Source organism: Vombatus ursinus, unplaced genomic scaffold (genome assembly GCF_900497805.2).
Source record: "Vombatus ursinus unplaced genomic scaffold, bare-nosed wombat genome assembly UNPS02009205.1, whole genome shotgun sequence".
Classification (NCBI taxonomy): Eukaryota; Metazoa; Chordata; class Mammalia; order Diprotodontia; family Vombatidae; genus Vombatus; species Vombatus ursinus.
The window spans coordinates 42771820-42793944 of record NW_020948983.1 but is presented as its reverse complement, the minus strand read 5'-3'; the positions used below and the strand labels follow the sequence as shown (position 1 = coordinate 42793944).

Here is a 22125-nt window from a genome sequence, read left to right as displayed (position 1 = left end):
GCACTTTTACACATTATTTCATTTGACCTTCTTGGCAACTTTGTGACAGTTTTTTTTTAAAACAATAGAGATTTTTAGGATATAAATGATAGGTACTACATATAGGATATGCCTATTACATACCCCTTTATCCCCAGATGCAATAGTGATATCCTTACTTTATGGATAAGGAAAGTAAAGTTCAGAAAAGACTAATTGACTTGCCCACAATCATACAACTAGCAGCAGCAGTGGTATAATAAACCCAGGTCTTTCCTAATTCCAAGTCCAGCGCTTTTTCTACCATGATGCCTTTCAAAAATGTTCTAATCATTCTAACCTTGACCCAAGCAATTTAATTTCTATTCTGAGGTTTTCAAAATTCAAAGTACTTATTTCAGTACTTTAAGGAGCTATGATTTCATTAGGTGAGGATATTTCCTTTACCAATACTGATCATGAACCCTCTGCATCTTTACTTAGTCTTCTGGATTTTCTATGGCCAAAAAAGTTGATCATTCTATGGCTCATTCCAATTCCACAGATCATTCCATTTCCATGGATAATTCCAATCTGGTGATGTCTTTCTAAAGTTAGCTAGACTGGTCTTCAGATAACCAACAAAACTTAGAATCTAACATTGGGCTCATAAAAGAAGCTCTTCCTGATTTATAGGGCTTTCCAGGGAACCCAAAGTCACTTTCATGCCATGAAGTAGTTATAACATATTGCAGAAATCTCTGCTATCATTTCCTTTTAGAAACTGTTACTTTGAACAGCATAGTAATAAATTTCATTCAAAAAAGTCTTAACGGGCACAAGAATTCATAAGAACTTTTAAGCAGTTGTGGTAACATTAAATTCTGACTATAACAAGAGTTAAAAAAAAATAAGAATTCCTACTAGGAGGAATACTTTCCAGATGATTTGGTCATATCATGTGCATAATTAAGTGCTCTTTTTAAAGTTTAGGTTTCTTTTCCCAAATAAGGAAATAAAATTTAGTAGGATTATACCTTTTTGATATAAAAACTTTAAAAACTGATAAGCAATAGTTTGTTAAAAGAGAAAAGAAAACAAGAGGAAGCTACACACTGAAGTTCTGGAATACAGAACCTCATATTTACAATAGCCTGATACATCTGAGATTAGGAAATCCTGATGTCATGATCAAATCACACTTCAGAGTTGTTTCCTTTCCAATGTATGACTTTAGCATCTTATGTCAAATAAGAAAAATCCAGGTTATAGAACATTATACTAAAATGTTAAGATTCTGAATTCAATTCTCATTTCTTCAACTCAAAAAACGACTTCAAGAAAGGCAAAAATCATTGAAACAGACAAGAAAGTGAAGTCAAACTGCTTAGTGCAGTAGAAATAACACTAGCTTTGGAATTTAAAAAAATGGATTTCAACTCTCCCTCTGCCACTTATTAGTTATATTACCAAGTCACTATATCTACTATCTCACTCCTGGTCCCTTATATGTAAAAGGAAGAGCTTGGACTCTCTAGCATCTCCATGAGGTTCTTCAACTTCATTTCATTCACTGAGCACTTACCAAATACAGGAACTGGGACAGGTGCTGAAAAAGACAGAACTATTAAGAAAAAGTCCCTTCCCTCACAAAGTTCACAATCTAGCATTTGTTTATAATTATATAAACAAATAATTATAATACAAAATATAAAAATATAACAGCAATGTAAATCAAATACTGCGCTAAGTCCCTTTAAGTTCTAAAATTCTACAATCCTAGGAAATTTCAAACTGATGAACTAGCAAAATTTTCAAAAAATTTTCTCTGAATATAAAAGGGGGCAAGCAACTATCTTATAATTATGGTTACTACAGAGCTAATAAATGCTGTAACAACTATTTATAAAAGGGGCACAAAATATCATAAATTTATTCCAAATCCAGATCTTTATTAAAGTCCTGTTTTAATGACTTACCAAGTAATGAAAGTGATCCTGAGTTTTCAGTTATGTTAATGAAACACAATTCCTGGCAGTGAAAGGTTCAAGTATGGACCTGGTAACAGGCTATATCACTGTCCTACTAGCAGGCTAGCCTAGCTAAATTTGGAGAAGACCATGATTAGTTTAGCTAAATGGTTTTTAATTTTTCAAATACAGCAACTCTGTAAAACCATCTGTTAAACTGAGGAGTGGTTGGAATCTACATTAATGGAAAGGACACCAATACCAACAAAACCACAAATCCATGAAGTACCAAAGTAACTAACATACCTAAAAAGCATCAAGGTCATTTCAGAACTCTAAAATAAAAATCTAAGATCACAAAGGTATGGGAAGTTCACATTTCCAAAAGCCTGGCTATTATATAGTAGAGATGCATCATTTATTATGGTTATTTTTCATATTTATTATGGTTATATGGTTTTTCTACATAAATACAAAAATATTTTTAAGAGAAAAAAATGTTCTATGTTAAGAATGGAAAGCAAAGTTGAACAAGGTGTTTACTCCTAAAATGTACTTTTCCAGATCTTGTTTTTAAATTATCAACTGAATATTACTTTCAAAAGAGGTAATATTAATCTTTTAGATTCTTTGTGCCTATGGGAAATGCAATTAATGGGAAAGTATAAACTATGGAAAAGTAATGAGTTAACTAGAATATTTCCTATTTTAACAATCGCAATAATAAAGTAAATCAGAAATAGTGAGTAAAGTTATCATATTGTGAAATTTCTGCAAGTTAGGCACACAGATAATTACATTTCTTCACTGTTAGATTGGAGATACCGTTAAGTAAACTAATAACATATTGAAAGGGTCCCTGGAGATAGTATAAGGGCTACATAATAATAAAAATAACAGCTGAAATTCACATAGCACTTTAAGTTTTGTTTAACCTTTACATGCATAATCTCATTTGGGCCTCACAATAGCCTTGTGAAGTAGGTGCTACTGATATTATTAGTAATAATCACTGATTACCAGATTGAAGAAGAACCTCTGTCTGCTTTTCAAGGCTAGCAAAATGGAAATTATTTCACAGGACACCAGTAAATTAGTAGCACAGGAGATTTAATGAGGCAAAATAAAGCACATAGGTAAATTTTTATTATATAAATAAACTTCATTGAGGACATAAAATATTTAAAACTCTTTGGATTTTTGTTATTGTGAAAAAAAATGCTTTCAAGAATCTACCCCAAATACCTAAATTCTTGAAAGTATATCCATTAAGATGATGCAAATATTTTGGGCCTTGGGTTCATTAAAACCTAAATTAAGGTCTGCTGGAGATAACAGAATCATGGTCTTTCAAAGCTGGAAAAGCCTTTAGTGGCCATCTAGTTCAACCCATAACTGAAAAAGAATATCCTCTTACAACATACCCAACAAGTAGTCATCCAATATGATCATGCAAATAGCCTACTTATGGAAAGATAACAAAACAAGACATTTTCACAAAATTCTGGAAAAAAGGGGAAAACCCCGAAAACAGACTACATCACAAATTTTTAAAACGAAGTTCTGGATGATTATGCTACAGATATGTTTTTGTCAAAAAAAATTTCTCTAACATTTAAACATAATGTCCCACAACTCCTTGTAAAGTTTTATATCTAGGGTGTCTACATTCCACTACACTGAGAATCAGATGACAGACCGGTTGCTTCTATATTCCTTTCCACTAAATTTCATTTAAGTTATCAAGTCATACACAAGAGGAAAAACTAGCCACACATCACAAAGCAAACTGGCCTAAGTTTTCCATAACCTAAGCAACAAAAGGACAAATTGTTACATCTTTCTCTTTCCTGTCAGGTTGAAGGTACCTTTAAATGTCAAAAAAAAAAAACCCAACAAAAAAAAACTCCACTAATAATACAACTATAGGGATTATCATACCGTTAAATCCTCAGGATCTAGGCAATCATTTTATATTCAGTTATATTAATGTAAAAATTGCTTTTACAATACCTATTAAAGGAGTCAGTATTTTTATTACCAAAAACAACACTATATACATCAGAACAAAGTTATAGATTCAACATTATTATCAGGATATTGTTTTGTCATAATATACTTTTCACTGTGTCCGGACTGTGACATACAGTTGTATGGACAACCTGCAGGGCTGTTATATCAGTATGTAAGTCTTGGATAGGTACTGAAGATGAACAAAGATCTGCATTCAGTACTGAGCTGGAGTAAAGAAGCCTAGAGGGCCTTCAAAAATTTTCACAGTTCTGCTAATGACCCTCAGCTTCTCCCTGAAACAAAGGCCCAACTTTTTTAACATCAAAATTCTTGCTGTGATGCTGGATGGCTATGAATCATAGAATACCACAATCTTTGAAGAATTAAAGTTGCTGGTGATTCACATGCAATGGAAAAGCACAAGGTGGATGGGAGAAGGCTGCAACACATTATTAAAGAAGTGGGGAAAAGAAGCTGTATAGAATATGTATGACCAGAAAAAAAAAATATAGGTCTATCACGTAGCTAGACATACTGCACAGAATATGTGCTCCACTGATATCCACACAATATCAAGAGGTCTGGAGAAAGGTCTTCAACACAATGAATAGAACCATTGTGAAGGATTTATCGAATTCGGGGGCGGGGGAGGGGAGGACAAGAAAACAAGTCACACAGGATAAGAAGGCAACAATGAATTGTGAATTAAACCATTAGAAGATGTACTCGTTTGGATGAGAAATCACAGATCCATCCAACTACACTTTAAAAATGAAAAAAAAATCCATGTGGTTCAGGAAAATAGGAAAAATAATCAAAGAACATCTTTGCAAATCAAAGACAAATCATATGACAGAATTATAACTAAATTTGAAAATCACAAAGAAAATATTTCTTTAAAAAGGAAAAGTTTTTTTAGTTGAAGTGACTTGAAGGAATAAGTCCATCTCACACAAGTGGAACTAAGATAAATCTCTCAGTCTTTTCAATTAGTCTGCTTATAAAAATTTAAAGAGTAAATAAAGAATGACAAAATACCAGTGCTGCACAGTACCTTGAACATTATCCAATCAAATGTATATATTTTGTGGATAAAGAAACTAAAGTTCACAATTAATAATAATAACAATAATAAATATCATTTATATAGCACTTTAGGGTTTGCAAAGCATTTTACAAATATCTCAGTTGATCTTCAAAATGATATCTGCAAAATGGATATATTATAATCTGTGTTTTACAGATGAGGAAACTGAAGCAGGTACAGGTTAAGTGACTTGCCTAGGATCATATAGCTACTAAGTGTCTGAGGCTGGATTTGAACTCAGATCATCCTGATTCCAGGTCTAGAGTGCTATGTACCGACCACTTAGCTGCCTTATATGAAATAACTTGCCTAGAAAGTTAAGTGGCAGAGTGGGGACTCACAGTCAGATCTTCTGAATTCAAGTCCACTATACAGGACAACTATCCTACTTAATATATTCTGATAAGACATAAATAATTGATTGGGTGATAAAAACAAAGCGCTGGTTAGATAAATGGCACGCATTTCAAAAAACACAAAAACTCAAAATCCTTTAGTCACACAAAATATCTACAATATTAGGCCAACTATTTGAAAGTATAGATTGTAAGACCTATGTTCCTTTAGTTCACAACATAGTTTTGGAAGGGTCCAAGATCAATTTCTGAAAGCTTCTAGTACCATGTACATAATACTATAGGTGCTGAATATGTATATTTGTTGATTTTAATAAACATAATGGTATTTGATGTGTGATATTTAGCTACTGCTCACACTTTCAGGAAATATCTGTACAGTATTGACTTATGTACCTTCTGTTCAATTATATTATCTTGCAAAGATGCCATGTATCCATTGACATTAAAACTACGGGGGAGACACAATTTTAAGAAAACCCTCAAGGGCAGGTCCCAGTTTACAAAAGATTGTGTTCCAAAAATTTATTTATACGTTGGTCACTTAAAATTTGGGACAAATTTTTTTCTAGAAATAAAGTTGGCTGTGGTCAGCTCATAAATACTTAATTTACACATTACATAGAATAAGTAAAAGTAAATAAAGATAATAACAACAATAATAATGGTAGCTAGCATTTAGATAACACTTTAAAATTTGTAAAGTGCTTTACAAATATTATCTTATTTGATCCTCACAACCGTAGTTAATGGTGTTCTATATGAAAATATATTCAGAAAATTGCCCATTGTAGTGACATCAAGGATTCTCCAAATTCAAGGTACTAGAGATTGCTCCTATAACCTGAATTAAAGGCTCCATTAAAGTAGAAGCTGAAGAACTACAACAGGGACAAAGATATATGGTCTAGGAGGGTAAAGAAGGTTGGAGTCTCTTGCCAGGATAAATTAAGGCCTCCTGTCTCTCCTAAGTCATCTGTTTTCTTTCTTTTTAGGCCTTGGAATTAGCCTGCTAGGTGGCAGAGTAGATGGAACGCTGGCCCTGAGGTCAGGAAGACCCAAGTTTGAATCCTGCCTCAAAGGGTTGTTGTAAGGATCAAATGAGATAACAAAGTGCTTTGTAAACCTTAAAGCACTATATAAATTATTAATCACCACCCCTGTTACTTCTACCCAAGGTTTCCTGTCATCCTAAGACTACTGCAGAAAAGAATGCAGTATTACAGCTTTCTCTCAGCACACAGAATTTTCAAGGTAATGTAAAGGTTTGTATTCCAATACACATCTATACCTTCATCTATGCGTGGTGGGACGGAAGACACATTGGACCTGGATGCAGAGGACACTTATTTTGAATTCCAGCTCTGCTACTTAGTTTACTTCATCAGTTTAACTCTTGGGATCTGTTTCCTCCTCTGTGAAATCAGGAGATTGGACAAGATGGTTTGGATGACTAGAGGATCTCTTGACTTCCCATGCTATTTCCAGCCATGACTATTGCTCCAATCTCCTTCTCAATCCATCCTCTAGACAGCTGCCAATGATTTTCCTAAAGCAAAGGTCTGACCATGTCACTCCCACACATAATAAACTCCAGTGATTCCTCTCTCCTTCAGGATCATGTACAAACTCTTCTACCTCGCATGTAAAGCCATCCACAATTTAGCTCCAACATATTTTTCTTCTGTGTATCCCCAGCATTTAGCAAAGTGCTTTGCACACAGTAGGTGCTTAAAAAATGTTTGTTGACTTGACTTTTCCAGCCTTTTAAACAATATTCTCATTCCCATATTTTATAGTCCAACTAAACTGGCCTTCTAACTGTGGCTCATATATGATATTCAATTTCTCAGCCATGTACCTTTACATAGGCTACCCACTCTTGCCCACCCATGCTCAGAACGTACTTACTACTTATTTTCACTCTCTGAATCCTTTTTTTTTTTTAAGGACTCATCTCTGAGCTCTTAGAATTTATTATCTCCATGAGGCCATTGGTGATCCTCCCAGCTACTGGGACCTCCCTTCCCTCAAATTACTTTTATATATACATATATGTGTATATTTACATATATATGTGTATATATACATGTATACACACATATTATATATCTATGTCTATCTATCTATCTATCTATATATACACATACACATACACACACATTTTGTCTCCACCAACAAAATGGAAGTTCTGTAAGGGCAAGCCTATTTCATTGTCTTTGTAACCCAAGTGCCTAACACAATGCCTTACACACAGTAGACGCTTAATAAATGCTTCTTGATTCAACTGATTCAAGGTTCATACAATCAACTTCTATCACTCTCTCTCAATACTTGTTGCTGTCATCTTCCAACCTGCAGGTCATTCTTTTAACGTTTTAAACAACTTGCACACCTGGCTCATACCTTCTGCTCAATGTTATCCCCTTTTACCATACTCCCAAGACTCATATATTCAGTTTGGCAAGTTCTCTGACAACCTGACAGCACATTCCTCAATTCCAGTGATTTTCCTTCTGTTTTCCTCCTTCACTTTAGGCACCCACTGACAAAGTCAGACCTCACCTTAAAACTTTACCATCTTTTGGCAATTGTAGCAAGTTCAAGAACAAGAAATTCTAAATTTTACTTTCTAACCTCTGCTTCCTATACTATATTAAGTTATGTCTCCTAATACTCTTATTGATACCAAATCTACTTTTCATCCTTATCCTTACCTTTGGCTTCCTGACCAATCCATAACCTACTCCAGCTTCATTTGCCTCCTAGAAGGTAGTGTGGCATAATGGATAGAAAGATGGTCTTGAAGACCTGATTCAAATCCCTTCTCAGATGCCTTCTAGCTAGGTAACCCTGGGCAAATCATTTAAACTTTGTTGGCTTCAGTTTCCTTTTCTGTAAAATGGGAATAATAAGAGCATCTCACTCACAAAGCTGTTGCAAGAATCAAATGGAATAATATATGTGAAGTGCTTTGCAAACCTTAAAAGGTAATATAAATGTTAGTTAATTGTTATTAGTACTAATCCTGGACCTTAACGATTTCTCACTTTCATTTCTACTATCTACTCCCCTGCAATCCCCTGTCCCTCTGACCTGCTGCCTATCAAGTTGACTTGATTTCTCCTGCTGCAAATTCACAATATATAATCCCAGCTAGGCCCTAATTACTACTCAAAATACTTCTACTCTACCCTTACGGATTTTTCTAATTTCCCACAGGAATTACTCCATGCCTTTTCATCTTTCCTTTCACCCCCAAACACTAATTTATCCCTACATTTAGAGTAAATAACCTGCCTTACCACCTTACTAAAATATAGAAAACATCTACCATGAACTCCTTTAGCAGCCATCCTTTAGTTCTCAAACTTGTTCAGCATTATTACCCTTTCTTTCCTCCTTCCCTCTGGTAACAAGAAAAGATATTCCAACTACTCCCTAAAGCTAATCCCTCTACCTGCACCCTTGCTCTCATTCACTCCAGACCTTTCTGAAACCCCAATCCAGCTGTCACTGCCCTCACTATCATGCATCTTCGATCTCTCCATCATTTGCTTCCATCTCACAGTAAACATACTCAGGGGAAGGAGACAGAGGAAAAAGTTAGAGAAATAAAAGAACCAGGAGCTCTGAAGCCAAGGAAGGAGAGAAGAGCATCCAATAGGTGGTTAACAAAGCCAGAAAGTGGAAAGGTTCAAGGAGGATGAGGACTAACAAAAAAAAGTTACCTTGGAGAAACTAGTTTCAACAAAACTAGCTTCAATACAGAAGTATGGAAACACTGAAGAAAGCCCAGGTAGTGAAGTGTGGTATAAACTTTTTCAAGAAGTTTTGCAGTGAAGAAGAAGAAAGAGATAAGATAGTAGTTATACAGGATAGGAGGACCAGGGAAAGCTTTTTTTAGAAATGGGGAAGGCTTTTTAAAAATTTTTTACATCAACCCTCCTAAAGGAGTAATGTCACAACACCTCCCTTCTCTGACACCTATCATTATTGGTGACCTCTCTATTACATTATAAGTTTCTTGAGGGCAAGAATTACCTTTTCTAAACTTTCTCATTTCCTCCAATGAAAAACACAGTACTCCCTGCATATTTAATAAATGTTTCTTGTAGTTTAACAGTAATAAAAGTTCTATAATGTAATGTTCATACTTCATTTCTCATGATAAAAACCCTTCAACATAAGAAAGCCAGGCTAAAAATTGTTCGTCACATGGCATTTGTATGAATTCTTTTTATATCTGAGATCACTGTACTTTTCCAAACTTATCCCAAAATACCTCCCTCTAAGTACTCTGTCTCTAAATTGGACTACTCATCAACTCTTTACACATCCCACACTAGTAACTCCAGGCTTTTGCCCACACTTTTTTTATGCCTAAAATGTCGTTCCCCCATTTGTCTACTGAAATTCTAGTCTTCTGGATCCAGTCCAAAGGTTACCTCTTTAATGATGACTACCTTGATCATTCTAGTAGGAAATGATTTTTTCATCCACAGATCTCATATGTACTTATGATCTATTTTGTATATTTTTTTGTGTTATGTGTTACATCCTCTTATTAGAATGTTTAAACTCCATGATAATTTGGACACTTTATTTCTCTTTATGCCTTCTCCAAGACAATGTCCACCATACAGTAGGTATTTAATAAATGTTTGTTAAATTTAACAAAAACTTTGAAAAAGCTCAAAACAAAAGGACAGAAAAGTTAGGTTACAAAAGTCTAAAATGATTGCTATAATACTGGAATTCAAAATAACACTTACTAAAAATGTAATGCTACTAATAATATAGTAAGCCCTGAAAATAAAAGATACATAAATGTTCACTGCTTGAGACGGTAAAGATAAGGAAGAAAGGGGGGGAGTGGGTCTGACCTATGATTTCATGGGTATAGAGAACTTGTAATTAGCACATTCCCCCTGTTCTTTAAGTTACAGTCCTAAAGAGTTGCTCACAGACTTTGGAGGTTAAATGACTTGCCCTGGGCTACATAGCCAGTGTATGTCCTCTGTAGTCAGTTCTCTGTCCCTGTCAGTAAGTGTTTCACCACACTTTCAGGTCACTATTAATATTCAACATGTATTATCTTAATTCTTAACATATATTAACCACGTGTCAAAGCAGTTTCTCCTCAAATGGGAGGGCAAAAAGATAACAGGATGTTAAGATTTAATTTCCAAATGAGAAATCTGTTGAAATCTGTACAAATCTGTTGAAATGAGTACAGAATGGAATGATTCACAAGGAAACAATGAAACAACATAAACCGATCCTGTTAACCAAATAAGAAAATGTTGTGAATTATGTATTTGTATTGCCCATGAACACCATGAGATAATTCTCTTTATAAAAATCCCTAGAACAAAACTCTGATTTTGGTCAGCATTAATTTGTGAGTAAATATTTAAAAATACAATACTGTTATGTACTTTTCATACCAAGGTTGTAAGGGAGTTTCTTTTCATATAGAGTCTTTCCAAGTACTGCAGGCCCTCATCTTTCAGTAACTCCATTGGAAAATGGTGCAGATTCCTGTAATTTAAGAACAAATTCTTGTGCTTTTCCAGCTTCGCCACAGAGATTGTCTTACAAAGTTCTGATGCCATGTCTGAACCTGTCCCATCAGCCACATTACAGCACTACATCTTGTAAAGTACGATCTAAAGAGAGAGCAAGAAAATTTTTAAATTATAGTTGATCTCTTATAAGCATTTATAATATATCATCATACAAATTAGTGTGTAAAGTAGCTTATATCCAATGTTGGAAATAAAGACACTAAAAAATGAATTATCTTATCCAAAACTTTTTCAAAGTCTTTTGCAAACTCTAAAATAAAATTTACTAAAAAATATACTTTTTCACTTTTCTCAATCATCAAAATCTTATGTATATATATACATACATATATATATATATATATATGTCAACATAAAGTTTTATAAATAAAGTCACAACTTAGCCAAAACAAAATGATCAGGACATTTAATTCAGCTAGAAAAAGGTTTTTTTGTATTAAGAAAATATGCACAATACCTTTTTTGAAAGGTTCAAACTATTACACACACACACACACACACACACACACACAGATAAAGGAAACTTGTAAAAAATTAAATCAACAAATTCCACTTCTTTTTTCAAAATAGCTCCTTCAACATGTTTAAAACATTTTAATAAACTATAGGATGTGATCAATTTTCACTTATTCATCCCCCTTACATTTTCACTTCCTAAGTACTATCCAGTTAGTCTAACTTTCTTCTGTTTTTCCTTTTTTCTCAGTTTTGAGGGTTTTTAGGAAGAAATGAGCAAAGGACATATCCTGGGAATCACAGTTTTGTTTGCTTATTTTTATTTGAATGACAGAAGGATACTGCACTGGGAGACAGGAGATCAAAGTTCTAACCTTCCCCACCATAAGCTATCCCCACTGACTAGCTATGTAATCTTATAACATCATTTTATTTCCCTGGGCTTCAGCTACCTCCTCAATGAAGTTAATATTTTACAGGACCAGAAGAATGAACTGCTTTAGATCCCTTCCAGCTCTGGGACCTATCACATACTCTTTCATTCATGTAACTCCATAAACATTCAAGGAACTGCAAAATAGAGGTACAAAGACGTTGCCTTTTCTTCAACCTAAGAATTTCAGCTTGATTTCTCTGGTTACTCCTTCCAAATTCCTTTTGAAAATAAACTAAAAGTTTTGAAAATCATGAATTTGAGCTTACTTAAAGTAATCTACATATCAGAGTGCCTCATTAAATTACTTAACCAAAAAATTTATGATCCCTCAATGAGTTTCATATTCTTAATCCATAGTAATAGACCAATTCCCACTTCTAATAATTAAACAACATAACCTTATTGAAAGGTAACATATGAAAATTCACATATGTTACTAGTACAACATAAAAATTCAACACATTGCAGTATTTCTGATACCTGATTATTTACCTAAATCTATGGAATATGTGGTTTTTTGTTTTGTTTTGTTTTGGTGAGGTGTTTGGGGTTAAGTGACTTGCCCTGAGTCACACAGCTAGTAAGTGTTATGTGTCTGAAGCCTGATTTGAACTCAGGTCTTCCTGACTCCAGGGCCGGTGCTCTATCCACTGCACCACCTAGCTGGCCCTGGAATATATTGTATGGCCTTAAACATACTATTTCTCTGAGCCACAAGTCCCTCCTGAATGAAGGGAATAGATCATCTTTAAGTTCCTTAACAGCTCTAAAATGCTATAATTTTATATAGAAAGGCAATCTTTATATTGAAATGAGAACCAGTCAAATGGAAGGGAATTGGGAGGGGAGTTAGAATAGCTATAAGTTTCAAGCCAGAAGAGAGTGAAGCCAGACTATTTTTCCTTTGGCCTATATTTATAAATCTATCCTACTTCATCCTAGAACCTCACTGCCCACACTGCTATTTTATATTATTTGAATAACAAGCAAAACCCACTCCAAATAGAGAGTCAGAAAAGTCCTATACACTTAAGACTATGGAGTGATTTATTTGAAGTTCTACAAAGCAAGTATAAACAAGCTACAACACATAACCAATAAGAAATTTCATAGAAAAACAGAAGTAAAGGGAATCAAGAAACTTTAAAATAGGAAGAGAAGATGGGATAGTCATGTGGCAAGAGTAACGAATGACAAGTTGGCAGACCAAACGTTCCACTGGTACCCTTACAATGTTAGAAAGTAAGGAAGGCCTCCAGTGTTTGGGCGGTCCCCCGTGATGATTTCTGGGAGGACATCAATAAGAACCGTACATGATGGGCAGGTATGGATAGGTTGTGATCTTCATCAAAGGAGGAAACCGAAGAGATTACTGATCTCTACAAAATCTCCACAGATTCACAGATACAGATGATACATTCAGCATGGCTTCAATTAGCACTTCTGTTCAGGTGACTTCAAAATCAAACCTAACCAATCCCATTTTATCCAGGGCTGTATTTCCAACTGCTTGCTGGATAGAAATGCACCTGAAATAGTTTCCTACCTGTCTGATCACTCCTTCACTGGATCTTCATCCAGGTCACACCTGCTAACAACGGGTATCCTTTAGGGCTCTATCCTGGGCTCTATATACTATTTCATTTTGTGATCTTATCAGCTCCAATAACCTCTCTATTGTAAGGATTGCCAGATGTACTAATCCAGCCCTAACCTCCTAAACCACTCCAAAGGCCTTCTGGACATCCTGAACTGGATATTCTATAGCTTAAACTCAACATGTTCGAAACTGAACTCCTATCTTATCTCCAAATCCTCCCATCTTCCTAACTTTCCAATTACTGCTAAAGGCAGCAACATCTTCCTGGTCACAACCTAGTCACTCTCTCACCTCCTATATCCAATCAATTACCAAGTCCTTCACAACATGTCACATAAGACTCCTCTCCCCTCTGACACTGCCAATTACCCCAGTACAGACCCTTATCACCTCACACCTGGACTACTGAAATAACCTAGAGGTGGGGTCTCCTTGTTTCAAGTCCTTCTCCATTCCAGTCCATCCTCCACTCAGCTGTCAAACTGATCTTCCCAAAGTGCAGGTTTGATGATGCATCCCTCCCTGACCCATTCAACTAATTCCAGGAGATCCCAATCACCTCCAAGATCAAAAATAAAATTCATTGTTTGGCTTTCAAAGCCCTCCATAACCTTGTTTCCTCCTACCTTTCCAGTTTTTTTTTAATACTTTTATTCATCTCCATTTATTATTCAATCTAGTAAAACTAGCCTCCTTGCACAAGACACTCTATCTCACCCCTCCAGACATTTTCACTGGCTGTCCCCAATGCCTGGAATGTTCTCCCTCCTCATCTCTGCCTGCCAGATTCTCAATTTTCCTTCAAGTTCTGGCTAAAATCCCACCAACTACAGTAAGGTGTTTTTTGTTTGTTTGTTTGTTTTGTTTTTTACCAATCCTAATTTTGTTCTTTTCATGTTGTCTCCCCCAGTAGACTTTTAATTCGTTGACATTAGGGAATTTTTTTTCCTTTCTTTGAACCCCCAGTTCTTAGCACTAGTTACAGTGCCTAACACATAGGAGTTGTTAATAAATGCTTGACGGACATGACTGTTTTGGTACTTCAAACATGCCTAAAAATTCTCCCCAATAAACTATTCCTCCTAAGTTGTCTATTTCTGTTAATGGCACCACTATCTTTCCAATTTAATAACCTTGGAGTAATTTTTTTAATCTTTCCTCTTTTACCTACACTCATCCAATCAACTGCAAAGTTCTGATATTTTTACTTCTGCAATCTCTCACATCAGGACTCTTAACTCTCACTAAAACACCCTTAGTTCGGGCTTTCATTTCTTCTCCCCTAGACTGCTGTTAAAAGGCTTCTAATTGGCCTTCTTGTATCCAAGTTGCCCCTTTCTAATCAGTATTTCACACCAATGCCAAGTAATCTTCCTAATGCATCGCTAAGTTATCACTCTTCTACTCAAAAACCTTCAGTTAGCCCCTAGTGTCTACTAAATGAAGTTTAAATTCTTGACTCTGCCATTCAAGGCCTTCTACAGTCTAACTCCAACCTAACTGTTCATTCTTATCTCATACAATTTCTTTTTGGATAGTCTATGTTCCAGCAAAACTGGACTACTTTTTGTTCTTCATTCTAATTTCTGCTCTTTCCTATCTTTGCCGCTTTGTTCAGTCCTCTATGCCAGAAATAAATTCTCTCTTCACTATTTCCCTCTGTTTAAGTCCTTCTTGTTTTTCAAGGTCCCTCTCATATACCATCTTCCCATTAAACTTTTCCTAATCCTCTTCCCTCCTCCACAAGTAAAAGTGATCTCTCCCCTAAAATTTCTCATAGCACTCTGCCTGGGCCTTTTTTTTGTACTTATCTTTCTCCCTTGTATTGTGTACTTATCCTCGTTCCACCACCCCCAAAGGTTTGTATCCACAGACTCTAGCACACAGTAAATAATTAAATGTTTGTTGAATTAAACTGAATTCTCTAGCCCAACACAGATGAGAAAACTGGAGCCAATTGAGTCAAATAACTTGCCCGAGGTCCCACAAGTTAAAAGCAGAACAGAGACTAGAACCTAGGTTTCCTGACTCTCAAAAGTATTGATGAGCCCTATTAAAATACTTCGAATTAAAGGTCTCTAAGATTTTGTAATTACAAAGTAGTCATATCAGTGGGTTTAAAATTGATCAATGACAAAAATAAGATCATATAACACTAGTAACACCTATTACTGTTCCTATAATTCCACAGCATTCACAGGCAGTGCATAGCCTTCATTTATATACTAAAAAATACACTACAAATATTCACTTTGTTACTTTTTAGTTTCATGTACAGCTACACTGAAATATGTTTAAAGGACCCAACATAAGATTGCACCAACAAGTCTGTAAACTTTCTTATTGATGATAAATAAATACTACTATTAATCACTTACAGGCTATAGTCTACACTATGAAAATTCAGGTCTTCCAATAGGTTGCCTTCTGAACATGTTTCATTGTGCTTTTTTTAGTGGAATGAACTTAGCATAATGCCTGGCACATAGTAGGTATATAATAAATGTTGATTGATTGATTTGAATAGGAATCTGAATATTTTAATTTGAAAATAAGATCAAATATGATGAGAAAATTATAGAGAATATTCATGCCATGAACATACGAAGAAATATGGTTTTACACCAAGTCTCTGAGGACAAGATAAATTAGAGTCATTTTTTCCTGAGTCTGATAACTGTGTAAGTCATTTCAGAGTCAAAAAGTAGGTCTATGTGATAAAGACAAAGGAGTTTAAGTTTTTTCAATAATTTAGAGGCAAATTTTGTAAAAACAAGAAAAATATAATGTTCCTGCTTTCACTATACATCTAGATTAAGACCAGCACTTTTCTCATGTTTAAAAGGGGGGAGGGGTTTGGACTAGTTCACCAAATAGCTGTACAATATTATGACTTTTTAATCAATTCATATACTCTAGAAGCTTTTACCAGAGAACTGAGAATGATACATAACTCATTCTAGGTGATAAAGAGCTGGATTTGACTCCATAGTCAAAATATGTGGTTCAATTCTTGTTTCTGACACTTAACTAACAGACTTGATCATGGACAAGTCATTTAAAATCTCTGTGCCTTCTGTGCACTTCTCTTCTCAGAATACCTTCCATCTATCTACTCTCTCTCTATATAATCTTATTTGTATCTTGTTATTTACATGTTGTCTCTTCAATTAGAATGTAAGCTCCTTGAAAACTGAAATGTTTTGCCTTTGTTTCCCCACTTCCTAGCACAGTTTGGAACGTAGTAAGTGCTTAATAAATGGTTGCTGCCTGACTCATCTGTAAAATGAGATGCTTGAATAAGGCCTAGATCTGTGATCCTATGAAGCTGTATCCTCTTAAAAAAAAAAAATCAAACTCCTGACACCTTAATAAATGCTCCTGTTAACCCTTCCACCCCACCCCATCCCCATTTTAAAAGGGGAAAAGGAAGTGAATAGACATTTCTTGAGTGCCTATTATGCTCCGGGCACTGTGCTGAGTGTTTTTACAAATACTACCTCATTTGATCCTTACAACAACTCTGTGAGGTAGGTGCTATTATCTCCATTTTACAGTGGATGGAAATGAGGCAGAGAGAATTTAAGGCACTTGTCCAGGATCACACAGTTAAGTGTCTGGATTTGAATTAAGAAGTTGGATTTGAATTCAGGTTTCCTGACTTCAGGCACAGTACTCTATACCCTATGAGACCTAGCAGCCTAAAAGGAAAAGATTATTTTTTTTTTCCTAGGTGGTCCTCTGAAAGGAGTTCCTTCCCTAAAAAGAAGCTTCACACCTGAGATCTCAAGGCTATCACCCGTCCTAATTAGCACCACTACACTAGCCAAGCAACAACACATTCTCCACCCAGGAAAAGGGGTGTCAAAATGGGTATGACCATTTATATTCCCATACACTCAAGACACGTACATTTTCATACGACAACCCTTTATTTAGCATTACAACACACACACCTTCACAAGAATTGCTCTAATTAGCACTATTATAACCAACTCCAGGGATGTCAGCACGTCTGACCGTACACACACACTTCACGGACAATTTTCTAATTACAACTAGCCAACCAACTCCAAGGGTGTCTGTCAGCATGTGTCTGACCATATACACACATATACATAAAGTCTCAAATTAGCACTACTACAATTAGCCAACCAACTCCAAGCGTGTCGGTCAGCATGTATCTAACCATTTACACACATATACACACACAAAGCCTCAAATTAGCACTACTACAACTAGCTAACAACTCCAGGGATGTAAGCATGTGTCTGACCATTTACATACATACACATACGCACACACACATACACACACACACCCCCTTCATGAACAGTCCTCACATTAGCACTACAACAACTAGCCAATCAACTCCAAGAGTGTCTGTCAGCATGTGTCTAATCACTTACACACACACACACACACACACACACACACACACTCCTTCATGAACAGTCCTCACATTAGCACTACTACCACTAGCCAACCAACTCCAAGAGTGTCTGTCAGCATGTGTCTAACCATTCACACACACACAAACACACACACACACACACACACGCACACACCCCTTCACGTGACAGCACCGCAGTCAGCAGGCTGGGCGCCTCCAGGGAGGGGGACGCTCGGGCGGAGGGCGGGGGTGCGGGATGGGGAATGAGGGGGGCGCTGCGGGGACGGGGGCGCAGACAGCAGCAGGCGAGGCCCGGCCGGGTGGGGTCAAGACAGATGGGACCTGGAAACGGCTCTTTCCAGTCAGTCCCGAAGGGGGCGAAGGCTCGGTGGGAGACACCCTGGAGCCGGGGCCGGCTGGGACCCGGAGCCCCTGGTCGGAGGGCAGCCCCGCCAGGCGGGGGCGGAGGTCCGGATTTGGGGGCTGCGGAGGCGAGGACGAGGAGGAGGACGAGGAGGAGGAGATACTCACATCCAGTCCTGGCCGAAGCCCGCGGCCCCGGGCTCTCCCCTAGACGAGGCTGAGCTCCCCAGGCGAGGAAGGCGGGGAGGAGAAGGGGCGGAGCCGTGTGGTCTGGGGGCGGGGGCGGGGGAGGGGGAAGGCGCGGTGGGGGCCCTAGCTCCAATTGACTCACGCCCCCCGGATCCGCGCCCGGAGAAGGGGGGGAGAGAGGGGGAAGGGGTGGAGTCAGGGCGGGGAGATAGGCGGGAGGAGGCGGAGCAGGAGGAGGAAGGAAGCATCGCGCGAGCGAGACTCTATGGTTCTCGCGGTATCTGCTCACAGGCAAGAGCGCGACGTTTCCGCCTCGGCCCGGTTCTGTAGTTGTCTGTTTTTAATATGTCGAGAGTGTTGTGGTCTCTTCTGCGTTACCTTCCTGCTCTGTTACTTCTCCGATGATCGGAGGGCCCTCTCCCGCCGAGCCGCAGGATATGGGCAGGGGTGGTTAATAACCCAGCAGCTGCTGTTCCTCACAGGCCCTCCCTCCAGAACCGTGGAATGGCGCCCCCGGCGAAGGCGGGAAGGGGCTCCCGGCCGTGAAAGCTGCTCCGGAGGGCCAGTGCAGGTTGCTCCCGCAGCGCTGGCGAGCTGCTTGTGCCTCCTCACTTCAGGACCAAAACATGGCCTTTGTCTTCCCACTTAGGGTACAACCATGAATGACAAATTTTACCAATACAAGAGAAACAAAATAATAGGGAAGCGTGGCTGACTGTTAAGGGCTTAGCACAGTGCCTGGCACGTAATAGACGCTATGTAAGTGTTAGCTACTAGTACCGGATAGGGAATCGGCATTGGAACCCGAGAGACCTGGATTCAAGTCGCCCGTTTGACTTATATGGTCACTTCTTAGTGCCTTGGGCAACGCTGTAAGACAATAGACAGAAGTTTCGGGACCTGCTTTAGTAAAAGGAGTTTCCTCATCCAAAGAGTTCTTAATACAGATGAAATTGCATGTCTAGTTCTTCTCTGTATTCTAAGAAAGCATCGGTGAATGTCAAGTGCATTATTTCTCTGCAGAACCCTACTTGGAATGGAAAGAGCACTGAAGTTGAAGTCAGAGTTCTGCAAAGCAAATTAATAGTTGGGTGACCTTAGACAAGTTGCCTTATTTCTTGAAGCCTCTGTTCTGATGCATGTAAAATGAGAATAATAGTACTTAAATTACCGAACTGAAAGAGTGGTTATGAGAACCAAAGTATACGTAATCTCCTTTATGCCTGTCATGGGCTTTTAAAACATACGCTTTTATATAATGTTCACTGATCTAGCAAAGAGTCACAGATTGGAAACAGCAGGGGGCTGTTTCTAACCCCGTCATTTTATAGATGAGGAAACATTCAGAACGGTAAGTGGTTTAGCCGTCAACGCCCTGCTACAGAGTTGGTATTTGAACTGGTTGGTGCTTTTTCCACACTAAACTGAACAACCTGCCTTCAAGAGCTTTATTATCTTTTGGATGGAATATGACAACTATACGTATATTTATATCATACTTTAGGAGTAAAAGAACTTTATATACATTATATCATTTGAGTCTCAAAAACAATCCAAAGATAGGTTAGTAGTTATACCCCTTTAACATTTGAGTAAAGGGAGGCAGCAAGGTAGCACTAGTGGTTAGAGCACAGGCCTTGGAGTCAGGACGACCTGAGTTCAAATGTGACCTCAGACACATAACACTCACTATTTATGTGACTCTGGGCAACTCAACCCCAGTTGCCTTACCAGAAAAAAAAAAAATTTGAAGAAAGGAAGATCCCCATAGGTCAAGAGCTTTGCTCAAAAGGCACAAAACTATTAAACTGCTTTTAGAGAGATTACAACCCATACACTGGTTCCAATCCAGTGATTTCTGCTACGTTGAGATTCTTCGGTAGAAAGAATAGTGGCCCCGTGCTGATAGATAAATGCGATTCTTAGACAAACTTTTACTTTCCCTGGGGTGAAAAAAGATTAACACTAGGTTGGGAGAACAAAGTCATAAAAGAATAAAGCAGTAGGGGCATGTATTTCTATTTTTAAAAATCTGATGTGAGTAATGTCATTTTTCTTTCAAAACGTGTGTAGCAAAGGTATCTGGATTCATGAAAATATTAATCAAATCGATTATTCAAAATTCCTTGAAATTAACAACTACAATCAATGGCGTTTTCTAATCAACATATAGTATTATTTCTGTTTAGGTTTTTAATAAATAATAGTAATAGTAACAACTCAAGGTTCCTCTTGTGGAAAAATGCTGGATCTAAAGTCAGAGGAACTAAGCTCAAAACCCTACCCTGCCGTTCACCACCTGAACTGTGTAGGTCAATTAACATCTCTGTGCCTCTAATGCCTCAGTTTAAAAAAAAAAAAATTCCAGTTCTAGATCAATGCTCTTATAACACGTAACATCCTGATTTGAGAATTGCCCATTTAGTGTCTTTACAATGCTAACTAATAGGATTTAAACATCTTTACAAAGCACCTACCCATCTCGGTTACTAATTTTTAAACTTTTAAAATTAGTTTATTTTTCTCAAATGATGTGATTTAGCTTTAAGGAGAGACCTAGGAAAAGAGAAAGCCAATCCCTTTTTAAAATTCCCGCCCTAGGTTCCCAAGGATTGGGTCACAAACTTTGACTGGAAAGGGTACCTCAGGTCTTTTGTTCCTTATTGGCTAAAGCTACGTCAGTCACTTCCCTGATCCTGAGCTCTGTGAAGTAACAAGTTGCTTTTCCGGGAAATGGTTGTCCGATTTTAGTTTTAAGCTCTTTGAATTTAGTCACTTCCGTGGACATTAATCTCTATAAAGAAGTATAAAATTATAAAGCAGTAGTTAAAGTGGCTTGGAAAGCTGAAAATAGACAGCTGTGCAGTTTGCCTCACAGTGAAGTGGAGCAGCTTCTCCGAATCCAATGTAAGTTGGTAATGGAATTTATAGCAAAGTTGCCTGTTTCTTGAAGTTGTCCAGGATTTCTCTCTTAATTTTGAAGAACTGTAACTGCTGTCAGACATAAACCAAAGTAAGTGAATTGTTAAAGGACAGGAGTCAAGGGAAATCAAGAAACAAGTTTTTTCTGGGGGTACAAATTTCTCTTTACATTCAATTGTTGGGGAGTGGGGTGGGAGATATTGTTTCTAAAAGCAATTTTTAAAATATTATAAAAAAGAATAATGATTATCTTTGACTACCTTAAGGTACTATTTTTGTTTGTTTTGGCTTGCTGAGATTCATAGGGTCACATGTGAATATATCTTTTTTAAATGGAAGGAATATTTCCTTCCGTGAAATATATTCCAAATAACAAATAGGAAATACATTTATAACATGTTTTCCTACAAACTTATAAAACAAAATGGATATCAGAATAAGCTTGGGTCTTGAAATTGTGTACCCTTTTTTATCCTTGATTCAATGTTTTTTTTTTCTAATTTTTGTTTTTCTTCTGTGACTTTGGCTAACCTTATGTAAATAAAAGGACAAATCTGCCAAACCGCAAAAGAAACCAAAATGAGAGAACAGAAGCATATTTATAGCTAGAAAGTTATAACTAACTCTTCAATATAAAAATTATGATTCTTAAAAGATAAGGCTATTTCTTGCACCAATTTATAACCCCTAGGATATGCTATTTTAAAAACATTTCACGTGCGTTCATTCTAGACATTTTTACTGGATATCTACTGCCTTGATAGCACTGTACTAGGTCCTACATAATGAAC

At 37.1% G+C, this 22125-nt stretch overlaps 2 protein-coding genes across 2 annotated transcripts in view; one reads left to right on the top strand and one right to left on the bottom strand.

Annotated features, from left to right (window-relative positions):
* The window catches only part of LRRC28 (leucine rich repeat containing 28), a 194817-nt gene extending 176342 nt beyond the window's left edge, over positions 1 to 18475 (bottom strand). The window contains exons 1-2 of the mRNA XM_027852018.1: positions 18392 to 18475; positions 10835 to 11056 (exon numbers count right to left, since the gene is read on the bottom strand). Coding sequence (XP_027707819.1) covers positions 10835 to 11002 — 168 coding nt within the window. The 5' untranslated portion in view covers positions 11003 to 11056; positions 18392 to 18475. The remainder of the gene's footprint in view (positions 1 to 10834; positions 11057 to 18391) is intronic.
* A 2566-nt stretch (positions 18476 to 21041) lies between these two features.
* The window catches only part of TTC23 (tetratricopeptide repeat domain 23), a 103550-nt gene continuing 102466 nt past the window's right edge, over positions 21042 to 22125 (top strand). The window contains 1 exon segment of the mRNA XM_027852023.1: positions 21042 to 21319. The gene's annotated coding sequence lies outside the window, so the exon portion shown is untranslated.